Below are 27,434 nucleotides of genomic sequence, written 5' to 3' on the forward strand. Positions count from 1 at the left end.
TATTCTCTAATAAAAGTATACATAGGGTAGTATTAATAATAATTAACTCTATGCAAATTATTCATAAGTTTTAACATTAACTTTGGTGTAAGTACTATTTATTAAATAAATTTAAAAATTTTTTCATTGATCAAATGAAGTGAAATGATTTTTATTTCAATTTAATCAACATACGTAGGTATACTTTTATAATTTGGTAGGTAGCTCGCACATACTTCGGTTGGTAATTGATTTGACTCGACATGTTGACAAAGTAAATATCAATAGAAAGAGATACAAATATAAATAAATAAAAATAATGCTTTCCTGTCAAAGAAAAAACTCACAATAGATAAAATCAAAAGATACAGGCATTCACTAATCACAAAAAGTTAAAATAACATGAAGAAATTTTTATACGAATACAAAGTGCTACGAAGTAGTAAATCGACAAAAGAAACGTCAAATGAACAACGGTAAATACCTCAGCGTAAATCTAGCGCTACCTTATTTTAATTTTCTAAGTTACCTATTGTACTTATAGGCTCAGTAATTATTTGTGACTGTGAGAGATCGATAGAAAGGTTAGGTAGGTAGGTATCTAATCGCGGTGGTAGACTTGAATAGTGAACGAGGCCTGACCGGCGTGGATGAAGTGGTTCAACGGAGCGCGACGAAAAGTAATTTGTACAAAAACTAAATTCAGTTCATTGCGACTGCCGTGTTGTTCGTGATGTTTTGTCTGACCGCACAATATATCGGTGATCATTGTTGCTAGACGGTTTTTACAGCTAAATCTCATGCGCCGGTATCGGTAAATCTCCGCGTGTCTATCCCGTTCTATTTTCATGCATACCTACCTACCTAAAAGTTTTCGAAATAAGTAACGCAATATTGCATTGGTTTCTCGTATGAAGTGTAATTATAATCGAACGAACAAAAAGTGGATTCATCAGAGGAAATGGGTGTTTTCAAGTGGTTGCGCCGGTAAGTGAACAAAAAATAATCAAACGATATTGGTTATCAGTTAGAGTTAAGTTTTCGCATGATTTTTTTCAACTTGTTTGTGTTTAGGTACCTATGTATTGAAGATAATGTGCTTTTGGTTTAGTGAGAATATAGTGCTTTCAATACTTATCGCCATGAAAATTAACCGGGCAAAGAAAAGAGGGTAGGTATTCCTTCTGTCTCATTACAGGAATGGTTGAATTAATTATTTATCAATGGTCATTTTCAATAAAAGTTCATACCTAATTAAATATTATCTAGCTAGAAATGTGAAATTACGAATTGTAACTTCTAAATGTACCTACCTAGGGTCATTGCGCCAGTTCGCGTCCACTTAGTGCAGTTGGAAAGTTTGAAGGAGAAAATAAAAATGTTCCAGAACAAATTTCAACGCAAAATTTATGTAACGTGTTCATTACATAGTCTATTATAAGATTTACTTTCAATTGTGTTGGAAATATCATGTGGTTTTTATTTATCTAGATAAATAGCAGAATTAGGCGTTTTACCCAGTTCGCGTCCAAAAATTCCAGTTTGCGTCCACCCGTGGACCAGTTCGCGTCCACCAGCTTAGAAAAAGAATTAAGAGTGTATTGGGTGATATTTTATCAGATTAATGCAAATAAAAATTAGATTTTAATAAATTATTAATTTACGAATATAGTTATTTAATAAAAACCGGCCAAATTCGAGTGGAACTCGCACAACGAGGGTTCCGTATTAATCTGTTTTTTTTTCATATGTTTTAACTGTAAATGATTATTTTTTTCAATATCTCCCTTATTCGTGCTATAAGACGTTGCTTCGTACCAAACTTCAAGTGTCTGTGTTCACGTAAAGTACCCTGTTGGTTTTGATTCCCTTGCGAATGTCGAAATTTGCGAAAATTTGCAGCATAAACGGCTGTATCTTTTGAATTCTTTGGCTTATAAGTTTGATTTTTTCACTGCTTCAAGGGACCGTAGACTTGAGTATTCAATATAAATTTCAGCTTTATACCTGAACGCGTTACTGAGAAAAAGCGTCTTGACAGAAAGACAGACCGGCAGACGGACATACAGACGGACGGATATCAAAGCGATCCTACAAGGATTCCGGTTTTTCCTTTTGAGGTTCGGAACCCTAAAATCAACATTATTATTAATATAATTCACTGTAAGGAAACTGGAAAAACTTATCTATATTTATCTTTTCATCATAAATAGAACTAAAAAGTAACAAAAAACAACGTTACGTTATGTAAATAAATAATAATCAGTTCTATTAAGATTACCATACACCTCTACCCTATTTTTTAGTTTCTAATGAATTAAATTTCTTTTTTGTTGATATTATTTTCTTAACCACAAACTTATTGACTCTCATTCTCAAAGATACTAGTCTCATTCTTGGAATACCCATTTTAAAATGAAAAAATAGCATAAAAATTTGCTAATTTGAATGAAAATTTAAATTATCAACTTGTGGTCTTAGTAAAAAATTTACAATCTATTATAAATTACATATATTTTTAACAAACAATTCATTGCTACGTAATGAAAAACAATGTGGACGCAATATGTTCTATTGTTATGCACTATATCTATAGTTTGCGCCCACCGTGGACGCAAAATGGAAGTTGTACAAATTCGGTGTAGTAATTCGCGTCCACCTTATTTTAGCTATTAATTGTAAAAGAAATAAGCTGATTTATAATCCATACTATTCCATGTTTTGTTAGCAAAGTAAAGATACAGTTACATATTCAAAAATTCACATTTAACAATAAGATACTTACCGTCAAACGCGACACTGCGCACTATTTTTTTTTTCAAAATCCCGCGCGTTTTAGCTCTCTCGTTTAATAGCCAAAATTAAATATTTTTTTTAAATAGGATAGGCGGTGCGCAGGCATATTTTGAATAAGTGTGCATGTCTCTTATACATTGAGGTATTATCGGAAATTTTTCTTATAACAATTTTACATAAAGTATACTTATTTTCGTGAATTTTCTAAAAGATATCCGCAAAATGGACGCGAATAGGCAGGTGGACGCGAACAGGCGCAATGACCCTAGGTATTTCGTACCTATCGTCATGGGTGCCGAAGGAATTAGGTAGGTATAGGTACAAATTATTAAAAAAAAAAATTGTAGTTTTTGAATAAATTCAATAGGTAGGTTACCTACCTATAGGTACCTATCAGTGTGAATATTGTCCTCTTATTTGAACGATGGTTCCAATTTATGGGGTAGCTATGACGAAGTCACTACTTTTTAAAGTTGTATGGTTAGTTAATCCATATTCCGTACTAAACGAGTGTTTTCTCTTTAGTTTCTGGAAACCTAGGTAATAAAACCTCAGATTAGGCCTACCTATACCAACTTTAAAATAACTAATTTTTAACGAATAGGTAGGTACCGAATAATATTACCGCTAGATAGTCGCGAGGTCAAACGAAAGTCCCATGTGAATTCATCGCAATAAAAGGTACTCTATGTCACTGTCTAGAGTCTAGACTCTAGCCTCCTAACACCAAATGAAAAAAAAAATAAAAATAAAAAACATAGTTGCGACCATGGTTGCGACATGAAAGACAAACGAACAAAGAAATGCATAGGTACCTAAGTAGGTACGTATTTTTTTTGTAATTATTGAATTTGTCAACCAATTTTTTCACTAATTATCACGGTCTACCAATACGATTCTTATTAGTAAAATTCCCGAAGTGCTAGTGAAAAATATTCAAAATTTTAACATCTTGCATTCGTAACGCACTGCACACTTGTGCTATTAGTATACATTATACATACCTAGTATATTAGGCCTACTGCCTAATGTATACTATGTATAGGTTCTAGGTACCTATAACTAAAAATATTGCGTTCATCACTTCCATCTTGCAATCCATGAGTCGGCAACGCATCCGCTACTCGTATCAAATATCGTCAATAATGAGGTGAAACATTAGGTCATAGACGACGTAATTTTAATGATTTACAAATTTCCTAATAAGGATCTTATCTATGATCTACTACCTACCTAGTTTATGATTGCGATTTAGCATCCATCCGTTCTATCTCATGTAGCATACAATCACGTTTTGCATTTTTATTTTCATTTCAGTAATTTAAAATAAAGCAAAATAATTGCTCATCTGAAACTTGTGCGTAAGTTTCAGATGAGCAATTAGGTATTTTGCTTCGATATAAAAACAGCCATTCAGAGTCATGTTTATTAATTAGGTACTAGCTTTCCGTCAGCGGCTTCGCCCGCGTTGTCAATGAAAAACCCGCATAGGTACCTAGTTCGCGTTCCCGTGGGATTTCCGAGATACAACTTGTCCCATGACCTTTCTCTCTACCAAAGTTGAAGTAAATACCTACCTACTTACTGCCAACATCAAGAATTAACATTATTGACCCTAATTTCTTACAAATAGAGTGCGGTAAAATCAATACGATTTCAGGCATAAATTTAGCAAATCATAAATCGTGTTGAACACTATAAAATCTAAATTTTATATCGAAGTATCGCAAGGGAGAAATAATATTCCTATGTTCAGTAGCTGATACCTACCTAGCTCGGGAAAATTGCGATGAAATCAAATATCAACACAACTTTCAGGAAACGGCGCGGAACAGAAAACGCATGATAGATATTTCTTATTAAATATTTGAAATGAATATCTAAAATGTTCACTAAAACTATACATAGGTACCTACTCTTTAATCCTCACAGTTTATGCATGTATCGGAAAACAGAGATTAGTGATGAAATACAGTCGTGTCCATGGCTAAAGAGTAAAGAGTCACGATTACTGTATCGTAATTCATTGAAAGTCTGTTACACTATTTATGGTACTTTCCAAACGTATGGATGTTTTATTTTTGACTGGATCAACCATTCCGAGATATTGTTATATAAAACTATGAGGAAAATGCAGATTTAATTACCTACACGATGTTAATCTTTATCTAGTTAACTACTAGTTTCTCTATTTTAGAACGGTCTTCGATTCTTAAAAATAAACAATCAAGACTTTGTTTTACATTTCTCTGAATTAAATTTTAGGAGTTGATTTCAACCGCAACTAGAATCCATAAAAAAAGAATAACAACAAATCTTGCACCAATTTTTTTGTAGTTATTTCTAACATCGACGAGACAGAGAAGATAACTTACACATAATAACTATAATATATATAGTTACGTATATTTTCACAAAATAAAAATCGTGAGTTCCTAACGAAAATCGCAAAACTTATCGAAAGGGCACTTATCAATTTAATAATTCTGTTATATTTGAGACGAGTTTTTTCATTAAAGGTTTTCATACATTTGCAACAGCTGTTATTTTCATATAGGTATTATGTTAAGGAAGTTTTTGCGAGTGTAGTAATTAAACTAGGTACCTACGTTCGCAATTCGCATACGAATACAAATTGCACTACGAAGGTTAGACTTAAGTGCTTCCGGAGCAAAGTTGCCCGCTTTTTGACAATGTTATACCAATTACCGGGATAGAGATTAGATTAGAAAGGCTCTTGATAAATTACTCGCTGATAACACCAAAACATATTATAGACTAGATACTTATGCAACTTGTATAATAGAAAGCATCAGCTACCTAATTTTAATGTCATAGATAATCTTACATAAATAAACCGCTGTCGAACCATCAATTTGGCTATTCGGCTGGCAATAAACTAAAATTTGAAGCGTATCGGTAAATAGTTCGGTGAAAGTAGAATTTGCTATTTTAAACAATAGATAACAACTGTTCCGCATAGAATGAAGTTATTAATGGATGTATCAATCACGATGTCTCGGATTTAGGCGAACGGACGTGAATCTCGATCGTGATTAATATTGACTTACGCTATTGCGATCTCATCTAATAACATTGCATAATATTAGGTATTTGATAAGCGCATACCGGATTTAAACGTAATTTCCCATAATAGTGTCCAAATAGTGTTATAGATCGTGGGAATGACTTGGATTTAGAAATAAATTCATTATTTACTTCCAAAGTTTCTATTGACCTATTAGTAAGATATGCGTGATATACCTACATTATCCAAGGTAGTCTAGGTACACTGCCTGTAATATAATTTAGGCATGAATCTCTTGCTTGCTGCTGAAACTTGTCTTTTGAACCTTCCAAAGTCAACAAGACGCGAATCTTATTTCAACTTTAGATTCCGTGATTTTTTAACAAGTTATCCCGCCTACTTACCTGCAACTTCGCCCGCGTGATCTGAAACTATAATACCTAATATACTAAAACGTGCCTCGAGAGCCATGTTTTCCATTAGTGGAAACAGGATGAAAATCAATGCAGTTGTTTTTGAGTTTATCGCGGACAGACAGACAGACAAGTCTGTCTGTAAATATCTAGGGATGCATAATAAGTGCAACGACCCTATTTCAAAGACTAAAAATTCTCATAAAAACGAAGTAGGTAAGTACGTTATAAATGCAACAATGGGAAAGCAAAAAACACAATTGTTAATAAAAAGTTTCAAAAGCTAGACCGCAGTCGCCGGTGCTTTGCGAACTTGCACTATCAATTTGCTTACACTTTCTATTTCAAAAGTATGAATTGATCATCAGATCTTTCCGAGTCGCAGTAACGGCTTAACTATTGTCACGATAAAAAGTTACGAGAAGTACTTTTCACTTGTGAAGAATCGCGCGTGAGACGTGCGCAACTTGAATATTGAACGAAACTCATTATTGCGCGACAATCATTGCGAAAATGTATAATAAAACCAGTGAGAAGTGAACAAGTCGTAATGAGAAACGTAATGTGAAATGATAGATGAACGTGTTAACAAAAAATTATGACAATGAAATAGTATCAAGTATACTGTAAACACGAATAAATAATTTCGCGCTAACTAAAATAAATTTCATCTAAAAATGTTTATTTAGTAGGTACTGGAAATTGCTTCCAAAATCATATGTCCATCAATAACCAAACGGATTTCACTAGAATTTCCTAATAATTTAATTCTCAAGCGTATTGTATAAACGTATCTATCAATCAATAAAATTGGTATAGAATTACAGCGGCCCTTTTCAACAATATTGCCGATAAAATTGACCCATTCGTGACTGAAATGTGTCCTATACAGATTTATTGCAACACATAAATATTTTCTACTAGTGGTCCGCCCCGGCTTCGCCCGTGGTACATATTTCGCAATAAAAGGTAGCCTATGTCCTTTCTCGGGTATCAAAATATCTCCATACCAAATTTCATGCAAATTGGTTCAGTAGTTTAGGCGTGATTGAGTAACAGACAGACAGACAGACAGAGTTACTTTCGCATTTATAATATTAGTATGGATTAACTGGATTGATCAACTAAAAGCTCACTTTATAAGCTATAAAGGATATTAAAACAGGAAAGCAACCATAAAAACCTTACGTAAACCTCTTTATTAGACTATTAGTCAATTAGTTTTTTATAAAGTAAGCAATTGATCCATAGGTACATGATAAATAGACGTTTCATGATAATTAAAATGCACCAATACACAATAGCCTGCATGTAATACCTAAATATATTTGCAATGGATTCGTGTACAAAGCGGTGGTATGTGACCTCCATGCATTGAATCGAGATAAAGGTTCGGTATTTACGGATGTATTTTAGGCGGAGAATGAACAAATGAACAATAGGTCAATCGAGAATTCGAGACTCACAAAAATGGAATCGTGTATTTTTATTTTTTAATCAACTTAAAAAGCCGAGATTCTCAATACGAATCTAGGTAGATTCGTTATTTTTTATTTTCATTAGAGTTAAGTAAATATTGTTGATTCCTAATATATTTTCCTGTAAAAAGTGAATCAGTTGGTACAGTTTTAGCTATTTCCGTTAAAAGAGCAATTAACTTTGAATCGTTAAAACTGTGCCGGCCGATGACACTGATATTCTCTGCGGGCGCTAACTGATTTTTTGTTTTGGTTGTTAATTAAACCGACCGTATAATTACTGTTTTATATTTAGAATTTGGATAAAAATTGCATACATAATTCGAAATCGTTTCTGTTACGTATTAGAAATGGTTAGGTTACAAAAAATAACTGTCGCTACGCGTAATTCTAGCCGATTTGTGTTAAATCCTTTCAAATTTGTCCCTAATCCAAATGCAGGTCTATTACTACTGGTTTGAATTTTCACAATTTTTATACAATCGGTACACTTTTTATTCAAATGTCTTGAGAGTTTGGAAAAATGCATCCACTATAATCTTAAGGACTTACATTTTAATTTGTTATTTATTATAGAGAGCGGGTGACCGTCACGACTAGCCAAATAAATCCATCGGAAGCAGAACCAGACGAGCCTACAAATGGACACGTAGGCACAATACGCACTGAAGAGTACAAACGGGACTTAGCAGAGTTTCAAGCCAGGCGTTCTGCTGGTTATAACGAACTTAGGGAAACCCCAGACAAAAAGAAATGCGGACGACACTCCCTCCCCGTCTCGTGCACAGATTGCGCTAGCGATCCCGACAAAACGTTCAACTACGAGAAGAAATCCGCCCTGAAGTACAAAAAGAAATTACACAAAAGGGCCAGAAGTGCCCAACCTGATGACAAACACGAAGGCGTGCCAAACATACAGTTCCTATTCCAGAATCAGGTATTCATGCCAGGGAATGTGTTCAAAACCTCGTATTCGGAACCTAGGAAACGTAGTCAGTGCAGGTCACCTGAATATTTAACCCAAAAGCACATAGATTTCGACGATGAGCAGCCGGTATCGCCTTTATTCTTCAAAAACAACTCTCTTCCGTTCGATGTTAAGAATTTTCTGGATTCACGAAGCGATGAAGAGGAAGTTGACGGTTTTGTGGATGAGAAAGCGAATTCAGCAGAATCAAGCAGGACAGATGATACAAAGGTAATTTATGAATAACTTAATCTTAATGTGACAATTTTCTCAATCCTCGAGATTTCTTTTATAATTTTTTAGTTTCTAGGGCTTTTTGGGCATATAATTTGTGTAGTTATTATAGTTACTTTTTTTTACAACCGCCGCGTTCTAATATTATATTTTTCCTCAAACTAAAAAGAAATATATTTCAGAGCGACGCAAGCACATTCGGCTTGCCCATAGCCAGTTCGTGCAATCTCAACATGACGTACGACAGAAACAAGAAGTGGTGTCTCGGCAAATGGGGCGTGGTGCCGGTGCAAATGAAGACATTGTATGGTGTTACCATGGAACAGGTGAAGAAGAAACGGAATATGGAGATTAATATTCTGAGGTAAGCTGTATTGCCAAAACAAATCTTTAGGTAAACATATTATTAAGACTAGCTTTTCGTTCGCAGCTTCAACCGCAATACCGCATAGTCAAAGGAGACCCGCATAGTTCCCGGTCCCGTGTGTTTCATGTATCAAATTTCATAAAAATCGGTTCAACAGTTTTTGCGTGAACGAGTTATAAACCATCATACAAACTTTTCCATTTATTTATTTATGTATTTATTATATTTAATTCAGGTAACAGACAATAAATTGTACAGACCCATAGAATAAATACCTTACAGACTAACATACATAATATGATAATAATAATAAATTTATAATATTAGTAGGATGGATAGGATGAGACAAGGTATATTTTTTTTGTTTTAGCGGGTAGTTCGCAAATAAAAACAAAAGAGTGTACACGTTTATGTTGTAACGACTAGATCGGTCTGATTTCGAATGAAATTAAACTTGTATCTGAATATAATGTGTAGAGAAATTCAAATTGTTAAACTGTTTGAAATCAGCGATTAATGCGACACGCTTTGCGTAACTACTAACTGCATGTCTGTCACGCAGTATTAACATAACTTTAATTGAATTGATATACATTATACGTATGTAAAATTAATTGCATAAATGTTGCTAAATTGATATCCACAGATTTTTTATGTTCAATACATTTTGTTTTGTCACACGTAATCTACAGGGTTACAGGAAAAGTCGATGTAGATCCGTTAAGGGCATGTAGTACACATCATTTCTGAATGATTTCACTATGTAACCTCCCATCCTAAACTTAACCGTTTTCGAGATATTCGAGTTTTAATTTTTTTTATGAAAATGCCCAATTTTTCGGCTATTCAATTGAATATTTTGAATTTTTTTGACTCTTATGATTATTTTTTTGGTTTTTTACATGAAGAATGAGATGCTTAATTACCTCAATGACTAAAATTGCACGTAAGTTAACTAAATAGGTCATTGTAGACGATCGAAACTTAAGAAAATAAGTACAAATTATAAAAAAATATTTTTCTTTTCTGGATATCTCAAAAAATTATTATGGCACTTGCTCTGCAGATATGCTTAAAAACATCTACATTTTATCAGCTATCCAACGAGGTATAACAACCTAGGGTTGTATTTAAACTCATAGAAAAAAACATAGTTGAAAAGGTTCAGATAGTAGGTCTAATGGGTCCCTCGGCTATTGTCCTTCAAGTTAATCCGGTGCGTGTGAGCGAGACAACTTACGATTTATGCAGATGAGAGTGAGAAAAATAATGTGCAAAAACAAGTTTCGGGATACAACATGCCCATTGTTTTGTATTTGGTGGTTTGTTTGCTTGCCATCCATTTTAGTCTGCTCATGCGATTCGTCCATGGTAGATGCGAATTATTGTGCTTTCGGATTCCCACACGACCTATGTGTGTGACTTAGGTGACCTACTAATGATCTCCCATTACAATTACTGCGGGACATGTGGTTTCAACATGATGGCTGCCCTGCTCATTTCAGAAGAAGCGTTAGGGAATGGTTGGACACTAACTATCCTAACAAATGGATTGGACGAGGTGGGCCTTTACCCTGGCCACCCAGATGTCCCGACCTGACCCCCATTGATTTTTATGTATGGGCACATGAAGAGCCTCGTTTACAGTGAGCCCAACCCCATATCGTTAGTGGAAGTTCTCAAAGAAAGGATGCTGCTTGTGTGCTGTTGAAATGCTGCTAACGACATAAGAAGAACATTAACCACATGGTGTAGTGAAAAGTGGACTACGTGAAAGAATGAGAAAATGTGTGCGAAAGAGGTGGACACGTAGAACATGAACTATAAAATTTTATTAAAAACATTAGGTGAATAAATGTTATTTTGAACTGATTTATTGTTTCATTTAGCTTATGTACTACAATCACCGACGATCTGTACGCCAACTATGAGTTGAGCGTGAGTGACTTTGTATGCCAACTAGCGTTAACAACGCACCGATTACGTTATTTTCCAAACAATAGCCAGTAACTAGTCACTTACGCTCAAGTAATAGTTGGCGTACGGTCATTATTTGTACGATCGACGATGTGAACAAAAAAAATGCTATAAAACTGAATGATCTCCTAGGTCAGGATAGCGGGATATCGATGGATGCATGAAGGTTGTACCTAGCCGAGGGAGGCTTATGTTCAATAGTGGAAGCCAGTATGCTGAAATGATGATGCTGAACTTAAGTCAAATTAATTAGATTAAATAAGGGCTATTTATTCTGACTGCCATGTAGCCTTAGAAACTAAGTTTCACCTTTGAGGTTAATAAATACCCTAGAGTGTTATACCTCGTTGGATAGCTGATAAAATGTAGATGTTTTTAAGCACATCTGCAGAGCAAGTGCCATAATAATTTTTTGAGATATCCAGAAAAGAAAAATATTTTTTTATTATTTGTACTTATTTTCTTAAGTTTCGATCGTCTACAATGACCTATTTAGTTAACTTACGTGCAATTTTAGTCATTGAGGTAATTAAGCATCTCATTCTTCATGTAAAAAACCAAAAAAATAATCATAAGAGTCAAAAAAATTCAAAATATTCAATTGAATAGCCGAAAAATTGGGCATTTTCATAAAAAAAATTAAAACTCGAATATCTCGAAAACGGTTAAGTTTAGGATGGGAGGTTACATAGTGAAATCATTCAGAAATGATGTGTACTACATGCCCTTAACGGATCTACATCGACTTTTCCTGTAACCCTGTATACTAAAATAATTATAAAGCTGAAGAGGTTTGTTTGTTTGAACGCGCTAATCTCAAGAACTACTGGTCCGATTTGAAAAATTATTTCGGTGTCAGATAGCCCATTTATCGAGGAAGGCTATCATCATTCATCACGCTAAGACCAACAGGAGCGGAGCAATGCGGTTGAAACCGCGGAGCACAGCTAGTCATTTATAATGTGACCATGTATGCATTACCTAAACCACTATTTATTCCATCATAGTGTTGTCTTTATCACCATTGGTCAATTTTTCCAGCAAACTTTAATTCTTTCACTTTTTTTCAAACCACCTCTTGTAAGGTACCAGTACCAAATAATGTCTACCTTTTTTTGTTCTATGACTTTTTTTGTTCATTAGAACCTCAAGCCTTGGTAATTAAAGCTAAATTCCTATAACTTTGTACCATCACTGCTGACTCTTGTTTTACAGAAAATGTCGCCATCCAAACGTGATTCTGCTAATGGGCTTGTATCCGGATGTGCAGAACAACGTGCATATAGTTTGCGAGAGGACTATAGATACAGTCTATAATATATTACATGAGCAGGTAATTAAATAATTAGAAACTGGTTCAAAATGATATAAATTGTTTTGTGATATTTGTGATATAGGTACCTATCGAGAGAGACTATCGGCTCTATTATCTATAACATCATGCGACGCTCAATAGGAACGTAGCATAATAATTGAAAAATGTATATATTATTATTTTTAACTTTTTTTTGCATGTTGATGATATGAATCGAAAGATCAAATTCTGTATAATTGGACGTTTAAACTTACTCTGTATTGTTGCGATGGCTGTTCTTTTAAAAAATAAAAAAACTATAAGTATCCTACATTATTCACACGACAGAAATTCAACTTAATCTTGCTCAACCATACGTTCATAAATTTGTAATAATGAAAGTCGAGCGATTTATTTTCAACGAAATTATGTCAGATTACTACATATACATATTGTTATAAATTTCTTCATCACTAATAAAAAACATGCAAACTTATTTATAGACTTAATTAAAACCAATTAAAAGTGCAACAATTGGTCAATAGGGTCGGGTATTGAGCACGCAAACGGCAGTCCACTACGCGCTAGACATAGCGAGTGCCCTGGCGTTCCTCAAGATGCAAGGGTACATTCACACGGAGCTAAACAGCGCTAGCATAATGCTCACTTCACACGACACGGCGAAACTAGCTGATCTCAGCCCGTGTGTGAAGGTGCCTAAAGTGAAGATGAGCGAAAAGGACTATGACGCGTATTCGCCTGAACCGTTGTATGTTAATATTGAAGGTGAGGATTGGTTATTTGTTTCAGTTTTTATCGAGATAAATCACGTCAAGTACCTATATAAATTTGAAAGGAAGTATAGCTAAATGATCTATAATATTCTAAAAATAGATCTAATAAAAGTTAAAATTACATTTATTTCTTAAATATAAGTAATTATATGAAATGTATCTGACTGAAATCAGATACATTTAAAATCTGGACGCAAAATTTCTATAGAAGTAAATTGTGTATGCACATAATATTATTATATTTAAAAATATATTCTTTTCTAATACCATACTCATTTTCTTCAATAAACAGACACATGCAAAACAAGGACGGCGGATTCAGAGCCTCTCCTGTCCGGGCACTCGCAATGCCCAGAAGGCTCCGTGCTAAAAGAGTACAAAGCGTACGCACACTCTTCGCGGTACGGGTGGCACGCACCCGAGCTGTTCGAGCCGGATGACGACGGGTTTGTCAGACCCTGCTCCAAGAGCGATGTGTACTCGCTGTGTATTGTGCTGTGGGAGTGCTGTAATGGTAGGTTTTGTGAAAATGTTACTGAAAATAATATATTTAAAGGCACATTTTATAGTAGCTGGTGGTACAGAGTACTTTGAATTGGCTTGTTATCAATAAATACTTAATCAATTAAATGTTTTAGTAACTGATGTATCATCTAATAAAAATGTAATTAACTATACCTATACTTATGGCCTAAAATTTTAATTCAATACATATTTGTTATTCTAGGCATTTATGCACGATACTCTGACCATTAATCACATCAACAAAAATTATAATAGTACATACATATTATGTAATTTTTGTTAATGAGAAGAATGAGAAAGATAATGAGAAGCTTGCAAAATCAAATCTATATCTTGCATCAAAAAGCTAGAAATAACTATCACAATTAAACAATTTATTATTATTTCAAATCCACAGCCAAAATCCCATGGAAGGGGATCACGTACGAGAAACTCAAAGAGACATACCTGCTATGGAAGACTGGTCTCCGTTTGCCACAAGACGGCACTTACCCTGGCTGCTTGCTGGCTCTGCTGCAGCGGGGACTTACCCTGGCCAGGGAGGACAGGATCAGCCTTACTGACTTGCAGCATACGCTACAGAGTGTTAAGGTATTTGTTACTTTCTACTTGCTATAAGAAACTGGTCTCCGTCTGCCACAAGACAGCACTTACCCTGGCTGCTTGCTGGCTCTGCTGCAGCGGGGACTTACCCTGGCCAGGGAGGACAGGATCAGCCTTACTGACTTGCAGCATACGCTACAGAGTGTTAAGGTATTTGTTACTTTCTACTTGCTATAAGAAACTGGTCTCCGTCTGCCACAAGACAGCACTTACCCTGGCTGCTTGCTGGCTCTGCTGCAGCGGGGACTTACCCTGGCCAGGGAGGACAGGATCAGCCTTACTGACTTACAGCATACGCTACACTCTACAGAGTGTTAAGGTATTTATTATTAAATATTTTAGGAAGCGAAACTAACTGTCACGTCATGGAGTTAGGCGACAATTTTGGTATCTTTGAATATTGCCAAAGAAGTTTCACTTCTGACACGAGGGCTCGGCACACACGTATTTTTTTTCCATTCAAGCTATAGTAAATTCATCTATGACTGCTAATACTTACCTGTCTCTTCTGAAATATTTAAGCATAACTTATTTATATTCATTTTATTTTCGCATAAATTGTCGCCAACGTCCATACCACGTTGAATACACCGGTTCTCGTCCGATCACCGAAGTTAAGCAACGTCGGGCGCGGTCAGTACTTGGATGGGTGACCGCCTGGGAACACCGCGTGATGTTAGCTTTTTGCTTTATTTTGGTTGAATTTTTATTTCGAAAAATGACTTTCATTTTCATGTTTAATAATCTTTATTTATTTCTTCCTTTTACAATACATATTATACATACAGGCAACATATACAAGGTGTAGAAAGCTGGTGCCTGTGGTAGGTGTAAAACCTGTAATACAGGTCACCAGGTCTCCACCACTCGGATGAACAGAACATTATAATTAAGCCAAAGAAAGAAACTATGTAGCTTAAAAATTAAATTACTTTAGTTACATTAGCAAAAAAATATAAAAATAAAATAATACAAAAAAAAATAAAATAAAATTAAACATGCAAAAGTCTACCCGGATGAAGTGTGAATGATTGTGACGAGTGAGTGAGTGTGTAGTGTGAGTAAGTGTGAGTGAGTTTGAATGCGTGTGGTAAATATCTGAAATCTTAATTTGAACGAATTAGATAAATGAGTCTAAAAAGGTCTCAGTCTCAGCGTATGAAAGTCCCTGTAGCCAGTTATCAAGTAAAATTTTCAGTTTGTGATAGTTTAAAGAATGTACAGATAGAATTTTCAGTTTGTTTTTTTTAGCATTTAATTTATTTTATTTATGTTAACTGTTAGGTATGTTTTGCTGGTTGGCTGGCCTGCCTCTGTACATGTCGAATTAAGTTTATTTTGAACTAGGTTTCCGCCCGCGGCTTCAAAGAAAAACCCGCATAGTTCCCGTTCCCGTGGGATTTCCGGGATTGTGCGGGATAAAAAGTAGCCTATGTCCTTTCTCGGATATCAAAATTTGAAATTTCATGAAAATTGGTTCAGTAGTTTAGTGATTGAGTAACAGACAGACATAATATGTAGTTACTTTCGCATTTATAATATTAGTATGGATTTAAAAAAGTCGCAGCTTCGATAATGAGTGAAATGTCATTAAAATCTATGAATATGGTAGATGTTTCAAATTATTTATTTTGTTCTTGCAGTGATGTGAATTGTAATACATTCTCTTATTATTGCAATTTGCAAAATAGGTAGGTAGATGTATTGAGATTAACTAAAACGTTAATTATCGTATAGAATAATAAGATATATAAAATAATTTTGGACTTCAATTTTAATTTGACTCGTATAACTAGAAAAACAATTAGGTACACAATCTTTATACATACTTCACAGGCTTAAGCTTTAACTTGTTTACTATTTCATTTGATTCCTGTATTTGAAACGTTGGGTTAATAAAAATGTATAAATCGCGTTTAAAATACGTTTTTTCAACGTATTTTAATTCTCGTGTAAATTCTCAAAGAAAAGTACTAATTTCATTCCTTATTTTATAAGATTTTCTATATACATTATTGATTACATTGCTTTCAATTCCAATGCCTAGGTAATATGTATTATCTTCCAAAGTCTAAAAAGTGTCAGGTTACTAAATGTGTCGCATTTGAATAGGTACTAAAAGTACATATTTAATCCAGTGTTCTATAAATATTTAGACATGTTGTGTTACATAGAATAGTATGATGGTTTGAATGAATATTTTCGCTTGCTCTATCGCCAACGTCCATACCACGTTGAATACACCGGTTCTCGTCCGATCACCGAAGTTAAGCAACGTCGGGCGCGGTCAGTACTTGGATGGGTGACCGCCTGGGAACACCGCGTGATGTTGGCTTTTTGCGATTTTTGCTGCCTATTTTTACTGATCATAATTTCTGATCTTAGGCACAATATGCAGTGCTTCAAGTCTAAATAATACAAAAATGAGTATACAAAAAAATAATAGATTGACATTTTTTTGTTTCATTAAATATGTTTTATTTTCAGAATGATCTTAATGAGATGGAATACATTATTATACCAGAGCGTTTATCAAAGAAGAGGTCCGACTTCAGTTCTCAAGCATGGGACTCGACTACACCAAGTGATTCCGACTGCATCAGTCCAAAGAATATCGAACACGACGCAGTCATACACACACGGAGCTCCACCGAAAGCGAAAACAAAAGTGGAAGTCCCATTTACCATACCATTCGCAAAACCTCCCTCCCCGAGCCTTACGATCGCGTCGACAAATGCTTCATATCCAATGAAGACCTAAATGAGCGGCTCCTTAACAAATACGACAATTTAGAAAAGGATTATTCAAGTGCGTGCTCGACGCCGATATCAAAATTTCGCGAGCGAATTAAAGACACCCCAGGCACTTTACACAGGAGCGATTCGACGGAATATTGCAGCATTTTGAGCCCAGAAGCGAGGAATTTCGCCCTTAACGACAATAGCATTAAGGATCAGAGCGGCGAACGATCTACGGCGAAATTGAGCCGGAGCTTCACGCCGAAGTCTTATAAACCCTTACATATTAAAGTGCCGGAATTCAATTTGGACTCTATCCGTGATATACTTAAGGATCGGAATGCAAATGAGAGCGTTTCGTATAACTTTGATATAAAGAACTATAGCTTGCCGAGTACGCCGATAGCCCGCAGTACTAAGTTGAGGAAGAATGCCTGGCTGTCGGGAGAGTTGAGCGTGAAGGACACTAGTTCGGAGCAAATAAAAGTTGTGTGCAAAGAAAACGAGACGGACCATAAATTGAATGGTGAGATAATTATTTGTGTTCTAATTACGTAGTTTACAATATGCGCACTTTTTTGAAGTCATTTAAACTGATATCTTTTTATTTCTATAATTAAATGTTCATTTATATTTCTTTCAAGTTCCATAACACTTGTTTTTTCTTTTAATTCATCATTTTTAAGTTTTAACTACATTCACATTTAGTATAAAGTTAAAATTAAAAGTGAGCACTTCATACAAAAAAGTTCAAATGATATATTTTATAGTTTTATGCATTAAAATTTAAAAGCTATAGACGAATCCAACGACGATCCCAATAAAAAAGCAATAGGAACATAGTTAGTAATTAACTTGCCAGATATTTAATTTACATATTTTTACAGTACCCACTATTTTTCTTAGCATTTAATGTGTTATATCATTAAATTTTCGTACATAGTACATTTACATATTACTTATATGTTTTTTTTTAATAGGTTTTAGACTTCATGACCATAAAAATGTACATATGCCATTCATTATACCTGGCGCGGCCTAAGATGATCCCTATGACAGTTCGTCTTAGTGATTGCTCGTATGATGGATCGTGTCGATACTTTACTATTTTATAGGCAAAGGCGTGGTTTGCATTCAGCCACCTCGGTAAACATGTTTTTACAAATATTATAAAATGAATTTTTAACGTCTATTATGTAAACGAAACGGTAAGTAAAACGAAAGTTTTCCAAAACATAAAAATACACCTTATCATTTTCTCCCATTTAACACAGTGTATATTATTTTATCATGAAAATGGAATCCCCCATTTAATTTTTCTAAAAAACTTATATTATCATAGGTAAGTAAATTAAAGCGAACGGTAATTATTAATTAAGTATGCTGCGATCTTCTGTTCCATTCAATAGTGAATGAACTATAGCTTAAGTATGGAAAAAATGTGAACTCGTTTCCATTATCGAAATTTGTTTATCGATACTTTCCGCACTAGTCGATAAATGCCAACGATGTAAGTTTTGAAGGACGTAAACGTAAAGTCAGATTGATATAATTTCTCGTAAATGATAAGAATTGTTATAATTCCAACGGAATATCATTGTAATAGGATAAAGCTACGTAAAAATTAATAAATGCCATTTTTAGACGCCTCCAATACGTTTCTAATTTAATGGTGACGCCATTACAAGTTTGTCTCTTGAGAATAACTGTCAGTGTCATAGGGATCATCTTAGGCCGCGCCGGGTATAGGTATAATAATATGTATATAGAATAAAAACACATTCATACAAACTACAACATTATGATATTTATTTTCCTATTGCCCATCGCCAACGTCCATACCACGTTGAATACACCGGTTCTCGTCCGATCACCGAAGTTAAGCAACGTCGGGCGCGGTCAGTACTTGGATGGGTGACCGCCTGGGAACACCGCGTGATGTTGGCTTTTTGCTTATTTTTCTTCTCTTTTTTTGTCTTGTTGTGTTATGTACATATCTATCTACTATTTGTATTTTACAAATGTTTAAGTAGATATAATTAATTTCATTTAATTAACTTTTTAATGTTTCAAGAAAAACCTGTGCTAAGTGAACCAGCTAGTATGATGGCAGTGGATAAGCAAGTACAAAAAGTTGAAAGTGAATTTGTGTTGAGTCAACAAAATGGTAGCAGTATGGGAGAGAGGTCCCGGCATACTTCGGAAAGTGAGGACACCGTGCGTGATAGTTATACTGGGTTGAAAAGGTAAGCTTCCTAAGCTTTATAATTAGCATAGATTTTTTAAGTATTTTCAATGTTAAGTTTTTCTGTTATTAGATTTTCAATAATATTTATAAATAAGTAATTTCATGTTTGTATTTATAAGATATCCAATCGCTGTAAAAAAAATTAACATATTTTACATGTGACATGTATGCAGTTGCACGTCAAGAAAAAAATAAATTGAAAGACAAATAAAGTTATTGTTAAACTTGTGATATTTCATTTACGTGATAAATTATTGTGCTAGCAGTACTCACAACATTGTAAAGTATTACACTTAAGAGTGTACAATAGCATATTAACTTTGGACGTTTATTGAAGTGAAACTTCTTTATCGGGGTTGTAAAAAAATTTAGTGTAACATTTTTACGTTACGCGTGACATTTTTCCGTTACGCGCCATCTTTTTCTTATCTCTACCACGCGTGATTCGACATATTTTTTGAAAATAAGGTCATAAAGAAGTTTCACTTCTTACGTGTGTACACACACATATTTTTTATACAATATGCATTATTGAGAGCACAGAAATCCATACTAATAGTACAGGATACATCGCCCATTTTTGCAAGTGACTACTATCAAGCTGATTTTCCGTTTGTAGCTTTATTTTGATGAGACACCGAATAATTTCGTTTACGAAACTCTCGATTGTGGTAGCTAACAGAGATAACAAGGATAAAATTTTTTGATTTGATGGTTCTCAAATATTTATTACGCAATTTGTAGGACAATATGTCTGTTGAATTATATAAACATTAACTAAGTGAAAACAAAAAAATCAGCTTGTTAGTAATCATTTATGATGACCTCGTTATCGATACACTTTGGAAAGGGAGACTCTTTGAACCAACCATAGATTTTGTAGGACAAATATTTTTTCGAATAATTTAGGTAATTATCTTGAGATAGAACAAAAAGAAATTCAGTAATAGTAATAAATATTGGAGAACCATCAAATTAAAAATTTTTATCCTTGTTATCTCTGTTAGCTACCACAATCGAGACTTTCGTACACGAAATTATTGGGCGTCTCATCAAAATAAAGCTACAAACGGAAAATTAGCTTGATAGTAGTCACTTGCAAAAATGGGCGATGTATCCTGAACTATAATATTATAAATGAGAAAGTAACTCTGTCTGTCTGTCTGTTACTCAATCACGCCTAAACTACTGAACCAATTTGCATGAAATTTGGTATGGAGATATTTTGATACCCGAGAAAGGACATAGGCTACCTTTTATTGCGAAATATGTACCACGGGCGAAGCCGGGGCGGACCACTAGTATTTCATAAATTTGTTTATCATATAAATTCGCACACCAACATTCCAGGATCCCGGATCCACCATCAGACTTCCCGGACCCTCGGGCCCCCACACACCGCGGGCCCTACGCGGTAGAACAAGAAGTCTTAGCCAGTGTGAATGTTAAACCGCTAGTGGCCATACACGAGAAATGGATCTGCGAAGCGAACAAGAAGACTGTAAGGTCTATGTCGCTGCCCGAGGATAAGAAGTTAGTTGACAAGTTACACACAAACACACACACACACACACACACACACATATTCAACATATCAGGATCCAAGATCCGCGTGCCTTATACAGGCCTTACCTATTTATATACCCAGTTTAACGTAAGTTTTGATGTTCAACATTCATTCTTGTATTTTCTTAAAACTGTTATATTACAGCGCCATCCATGCATTTATCACGATATTAAAATAGATATAAAAACAAGAGCCATCTATGAGCAATATTTGATAACATTCACAAAATGCGCACAATACGTTTGTTATTTTCGCTTGCTCTATCGCCAACGTCCATACCACGTTGAATACACCGGTTCTCGTCCGATCACCGAAGTTAAGCAACGTCGGGCGCGGTCAGTACTTGGATGGGTGACCGCCTGGGAACACCGCGTGATGTTGGCTTTTTGCTGCTTATTTTAGGTAGTTAGGTTTAGGCGGATTTATAATTTTGTGTCAAAAAATATTCTTGAATTTATTTTTTCGTATATATACATAATATGTTTTATTAATTGGTAGTTGGTACCTTGTTAACTAACTATGTATTGACTGGGTTTATATTTTTTTTTTGAATTATACTACAGCAGCAAGATCCGTATACAAGCGGTAAAGCCGGCGTCACACTGCGTGGACACTATGCAGAAGTCTCTACCACAGTTATACTTCAAGCCCAGTGTGACCAAGCCTTACCGACCGCCGCCTGTGTCACCGGCCGCTAGCTGGAAAAGTGGTTAGTAGAGAAAATATGGGAAATTAATTGAAATAAGGGTGGAAAAATATTAAGAAATTTTTGATCTCAGTTGTTTTAAATGATTATGATAAAATGTAAAAAAGGTTAAATATTGAAAAAGTTTGGCCACTTTTTAGCTTCTTATAGCCACAATGCCACATTATTATATTTTGCACGCAGCACGTTCAAGCTTTTTGCATTATTAACACAAGATCCTGAATGGTATGACTGTGTAAAAAATAAATTATTTTATTATTTCATTAGACGCATATATAATTTTGTCTTCCTTTTATTTTTATTAATCTTACATTGCATGTATTTTTTGCTATAAGCTACTTTAAAGTATAACTAAAATATTATATTTTTCAATTTGTGTGTATTCCTGTTTTGTTTCAACTACTAAGCTTCTCTGTGTATTTTCTTAACATGACATTAATACCTTGGTTTTATTGTTGTAGTTTATTTGGTGTTGGATATTTTTTTAAGTTCAAATGTATATCTTAACTACATAATAAATAAGTTAAAATTAGCTAATCGTTTTATTTGCTTGTAGTCTAGAAATGTTTAAATAAATAATTATTATTTTATTCGTTTCTGGAATTTTGTGGAATAATATTGAATTCAAATATTTTATCAAACAATTTCATGGTGAATAAGTATAGAGAGAACTTTCATAAAAATAGACCAAATGACCTTAGAAGTTAGGAGTTAGGACCCATAATATTAAACATTTATTTTTTTTAATTTTATTTACTTATTCTTACTAAATTAAATGACACCCAGTGTTTCTAAAAAAAACCTCACATAAATAAAATTCTTATATCTTTACTAGAACAAAAAAATAAGAAACATTACATAGAAATTATTTCATTATAAATTATAGGCAGTCCCTGGGAGCAATTCTTTCAAACACGCGAGATGTCCAAAAGCTTTCCGCCGAGAGACTTCGAAGTTGGCATTCGACGTGATGCAGATAAATCGTACGTTTATTTTTATTATTTTATAATTTATATAATATTATGATAATTTAATTACGATCATTCGCTTGCTCTGTCGCCAACGTCCATACCACGTTGAATACACCGGTTCTCGTCCGATCACCGAAGTTAAGCAACGTCGGGCGTGGTCAGTACTTGGATGGGTGACCGCCTGGGAACACCGCGTGATGTTGGCTTTTTGGCAATTTTTTATTGTTGGAATCAAAAAACTGAGAATGAAAGGCTTCATATTAATTTATGGGAACTATATTTTCTATCACCAAAATTTATATTTGTCATCAAGTTGTATCACCTAATAAATAGATCCATCACCACGAAATATTTTCGTTCTCAGATAAACAAAAATTGTTCCCAGGTATGAATTATCAAATTAATGTTAGTATATGTGTAAAATAAGAGATCGATAACCAATAAAATTATATTGCATTACATGAATATAAACTTCGTTCTTATAATAACAGTTTTGTTACTTAAATAATAGCTCTGTGCTCAGAATGGTAGATCTGTCACCAAATAAATCGATTATCGATCCCTGACTGCGACTCCTTTTTATTTGATATCTTGTCACCAATACAGTAGTAACATTTTATTTCATTCAAATATTAAATTATATTATTTGTTAATAGTATTTGTTACCAATTTAATACATCAATTTATAATTTTAATGAAAAAATTATCAAAGGGGCGGAGACAAATTGGCGCGCTTTAAAAATTGATATGTGCAAACATATTATCGGATTAGCCATACGCTTAAAGCTGGCCAACCCCCCACCAGAAGCAAAAAATGTGCTTATCGGCCAGAAAAGAAAAAGAGGGTGCCCTTCGAAATCCAAACCAGCGCTGATTATTTATTTGGTGAATATTTTTTTTTAACAATAAATATGTAAATGTAATGATAATTTTAACTTTAATTAAGTGTTTTATCTACAATTATGCTAGCCATAAGCCAGCTATTAAACCAGAGCTGATTATTCAGTGGTTATTATTTTTAAGAATAAATATTGATTTTTTTGTTTTCTAGTAACATAATTTGATTTATTGGTGATCTCTTTAAATTAGTTTGCTTAAATACTTATTAGGACACACCTATTATAATACATACAAAAACATTTATTTGGTACTAGACCTCAGGATTTTAGGTGATTTATTGTGGAACTGATTTTGCATTGTTTGGTGACTACATTTTGGTGACAGATCTACTATTTTGAGGACAAACCTTATTATTTAAGAAACACAAAACTAATTAAATTGGTGATAGCTTAAATGATACCCTTAATTTATATTGTTGAGTTGCATTCTGGAACTACTGATACTGGTTTGAAATATTTTGTGTCTTTTTGTCTTATCGATAGTTCATTTTATAGAGAAGAGGATATAGCTCAGTAAGCCCTCCCTTTAGGGTGCTTTTTCACCAATAATGTGCAAGGATGTGTATCGAGGAATGTGATTTTAAAAACGCTTCTAATGAAGCGATATTATTAGTTTTTGACAACCTATTTACGATACGATATTATTGGTTTTTAATAGTATTGGTTATTTACAAACACATTCCTCGCATACTCGCACATTATTGGTGGAAAATCACCCTAAAGGCAGGGTTATAAATTATAATATCACGCTCAGACGTATAGCAGTAGAACTGCAATGAAAAAATGTTACAATACCGCCGGGAAAGATTTTCTATTTAAGAGTGGACGATGATGCGTGGGTGAGCTTTTATCTAATATACAAAGTACCTAAAAGTATAACAAAAGTAGGGGTTCAATTAATGTTTGTGATTTCAATTTGATTTCAGCGCCATCTATGTGCTTATCCTCGTAATATTAAGCTATGTACTCTCGGTATGAGTATAGAGCCACCTATTAACAATATTTGATAACATTAACCCACAGCTAAAACCCTTTGTATGTTTGTCATTTTCGCTTACAATATCGCCAACGTCCATACCACGTTGAATACACCGGTTCTCGTCCGATCACCGAAGTTAAGCAACGTCGGGCGCGGTCAGTACTTGGATGGGTGACCGCCTGGGAACACCGCGTGATGTTGGCTTTTTGCTTATTTTTTAATTCATAATTTCTTAAAATATGTATACTGTTTTCATTATTTTTTCTTCGAGGCTTCTTGGGGTAAACATGGCCTAACCAATGTTCATGACATGTTGCACTGAGGGGGCCAAGGGCTTTAGACTAATATATTATGTACTTTACGAATAATTTAAAATATTTAGGTTTACAAAATTCCACGTTGAAAAATTAACAATTAGACTAAGCGGTATTATCACTTTATTATTTGTTACAGAACGATAACCGACGACATAATGGACCGTCAAAAGATCGACCAAGCGACGGACACGCGGAGCATCGAAGAGTTCATACGAGAATTGATCCGAAAGGAGTTCCAATATCTCCTGCAAGATTCCGACATATCAGACACATCTAGCAGGAAAACCGACGATTTAGTCAACAAGGGTGTCGCGAATGTTCTAGAAAGTCTCAAAGACGATAGCGAAAAGAAAATCCCAGTGAAATCTTTTTCCACTGTCAAAATAAATGGAAATAACAAGCCTCTCCTACAAATTACCTTTAGTAGAAGTGGGGAGAATAGTTTGCAAGTGCTGGATAATTGTGTCAATGTGACTATAGCTGAAGGAAATAGCGGTAAAGAAAAACTAAATCTGTCCATTGATGATACTCTGACCGACGAAATACATATAAATGCGTTGAAACGGTGCCAAGCATTCAATGCTATTCAGGTGAGGAAGCTTTTAGATTAATACTTTTTTTTTTACTTTTTAGCATTTCTCATAGTTCAATTTTTATGGAGAGTACTATATTATTTTTCATTAGCGCTAAGTGACTGAGATTTTCATATTTTATTACGAAAAATGACAATTACAATTATTATAAAATTTAACTTTTATTTTTATGTTGAGGTTTAGTGGCATCTTAAAGGTCAACGCCATCTATATGTTTATCGTCGTATTAAAATAAAAAGGTTATGTGGCGGCATCTAGTAACTATTATTATTAACAATTACTCGAAAAGCGTCATACTTTTGTTATTTTCGCTTGCTCTATCGCCAACGTCCATACCACGTTGAATACACCGGTTCTCGTCCGATCACCGAAGTTAAGCAACGTCGGGCGCGGTCAGTACTTGGATGGGTGACCGCCTGGGAACACCGCGTGATGTTGGCTTTTTGCTTTATTTGTATAAATGTAACTATCTTACGTTTTTAATTTCAACAGATGTTTTTATTTAAAATAAAAATACTCACATAATATAAAACACTTTAATCGACTCTAGTTAATGTTTTGTAATAAAAGTCGAGCCTTCCTATTGTTATTTTAATAAAATAAATGTTTTTTTGTTTACAGGAAGCCAAAAGTACTGAAGATCTATACATAGACGACGACATATCAACACACATGCAAGAGAATTTCGGCGGGAAACTGATCCCATTGCACGGCTCCTTGCACGAAATACTCTGCGAGAAGAAAGACGACTGTTGCCTCATCAAAGTGAAGCAAGAGAACGGATGCGATACTATTTACTTCAAGTGTGACTCTGACACAGAATCCAGAGACGCCATAGACGGCTTCGACACCAAAGACACAGTTGTTTTCAAACGAAGCATCTCCGTTATAGAGGAACGCATACAACGCGTCCACCCAAAAGACAAGCGACCCAACCCCGTCGCAGCTCTACGCAAACTCAGCGATCGACTCAAATCGCGCCCCAAATCAGAGATATTCGTCCAAAACATTACCAAAGAGTCCCGAATACTCAGCAACAGCAGCCCCTGCCTGTACTCCAACGATAAAGACGAAGTGGAGGTCAATATCGAGAACGTCATGTGTTACCAGGACTCGTCCTCCGACGAATGCCTCAAGTGCCAAGCCGAAAACGATGACTTTGAAATCATCGAACGAGAAATAGAAGAAGGCCTCGCTAGCGCCAACTTTAACCCGCTCACTTGCGGCTGCCTCGAGAAAATATCCGAGGAAAACCTCTCCGTCATCAACGAAGAGGAAAAAAATTTTGGTTGACTTTTAATCTTTCGTTAAGAAAAAAGAGGAAAAAAATTTAGTTGACTTTTAATCGTGAATAAAATTATACTTAACCTGATAAGCGTGCTATTTTACGGGCGACGCCCATTTCGAGTACAAATTTTTATATTTTTTTTTTCTAAGCTGGCTTATGAAGAATGCTGTGCTTCATTGATCCGTCCGCATTTAATGAGCCCAAAGATGTTTTTAGTTTTTTATTTTAAGTTTTAAAGAGTGCGCGGGAGTTTTGTGATTTTAAGATTAAGTAGCACTTTACATTCCACTGTTGTGATTTTTAGATTAGTTATTCACCTCGAAGGTTTTAATAAATTATTTTTTGTTAATCTCGGTTCTAATTTTAATATAATTTTAATATTTTTTTACATTCCTTATTATTTTTTAAGTCTATGCGCATGGACCAAAGGATTGATTGTCATTTTAGTCGTAGGTCTTTTATAATGTTCCATCAATGTTAACTTCAGAATTTAAGAGGTTGTATTAATATAGAGAATTATTTTTAGAAGACGTATAACATAGATTTGTAGTTGATTTTAGACGTATTTGTTGAAATAAAGCGTCGTTACTTCATCTTGGTCTTTTATTTTCCTTAAAAAGAATTTCCTATTTTTTATTAGGTATGTATTTTAAAATGGTACTTAGAGCAAGG

The 27,434-nt window shown here is 34.5% G+C and overlaps 1 protein-coding gene and 7 non-coding genes across 8 annotated transcripts; all 8 read left to right on the forward strand.

Moving 5' to 3' along the window:
- Positions 1-182: 182 nt before the first annotated feature.
- Positions 183-27,355, forward strand: LOC123698419. The gene is made up of 14 exons (XM_045645032.1): positions 183-455; positions 8,271-8,892; positions 9,078-9,259; positions 12,455-12,572; positions 13,079-13,319; positions 13,620-13,841; positions 14,250-14,443; positions 16,943-17,720; positions 19,269-19,440; positions 20,793-20,975; positions 21,573-21,718; positions 22,602-22,698; positions 25,018-25,471; positions 26,096-27,355. The coding sequence occupies exons 1-14, from the start codon at positions 382-384 to the stop codon at positions 26,765-26,767; spliced, it is 4,155 nt and encodes a 1,384-aa protein (XP_045500988.1). The 5' UTR covers positions 183-381; the 3' UTR covers positions 26,768-27,355.
- Positions 15,019-15,137, forward strand: LOC123698794. The gene has a single exon (XR_006752460.1). It is a non-coding gene; the product is annotated as a 5S ribosomal RNA (ribosomal RNA).
- Positions 16,672-16,790, forward strand: LOC123698781. The gene has a single exon (XR_006752448.1). It is a non-coding gene; the product is annotated as a 5S ribosomal RNA (ribosomal RNA).
- Positions 19,023-19,141, forward strand: LOC123698782. The gene has a single exon (XR_006752449.1). It is a non-coding gene; the product is annotated as a 5S ribosomal RNA (ribosomal RNA).
- Positions 21,275-21,393, forward strand: LOC123698783. Its single transcript, XR_006752450.1, has one exon. It is a non-coding gene; the product is annotated as a 5S ribosomal RNA (ribosomal RNA).
- Positions 22,774-22,892, forward strand: LOC123698779. The gene has a single exon (XR_006752446.1). It is a non-coding gene; the product is annotated as a 5S ribosomal RNA (ribosomal RNA).
- On the forward strand, positions 24,650-24,768 carry LOC123698784. The gene has a single exon (XR_006752451.1). It is a non-coding gene; the product is annotated as a 5S ribosomal RNA (ribosomal RNA).
- Positions 25,797-25,915, forward strand: LOC123698785. The gene has a single exon (XR_006752452.1). It is a non-coding gene; the product is annotated as a 5S ribosomal RNA (ribosomal RNA).
- Positions 27,356-27,434: the final 79 nt, after the last annotated feature.

The sequence above is a fragment of the Colias croceus genome, chromosome 16 (assembly GCF_905220415.1).
Source record: "Colias croceus chromosome 16, ilColCroc2.1".
Classification (NCBI taxonomy): Eukaryota; Metazoa; Arthropoda; class Insecta; order Lepidoptera; family Pieridae; genus Colias; species Colias croceus.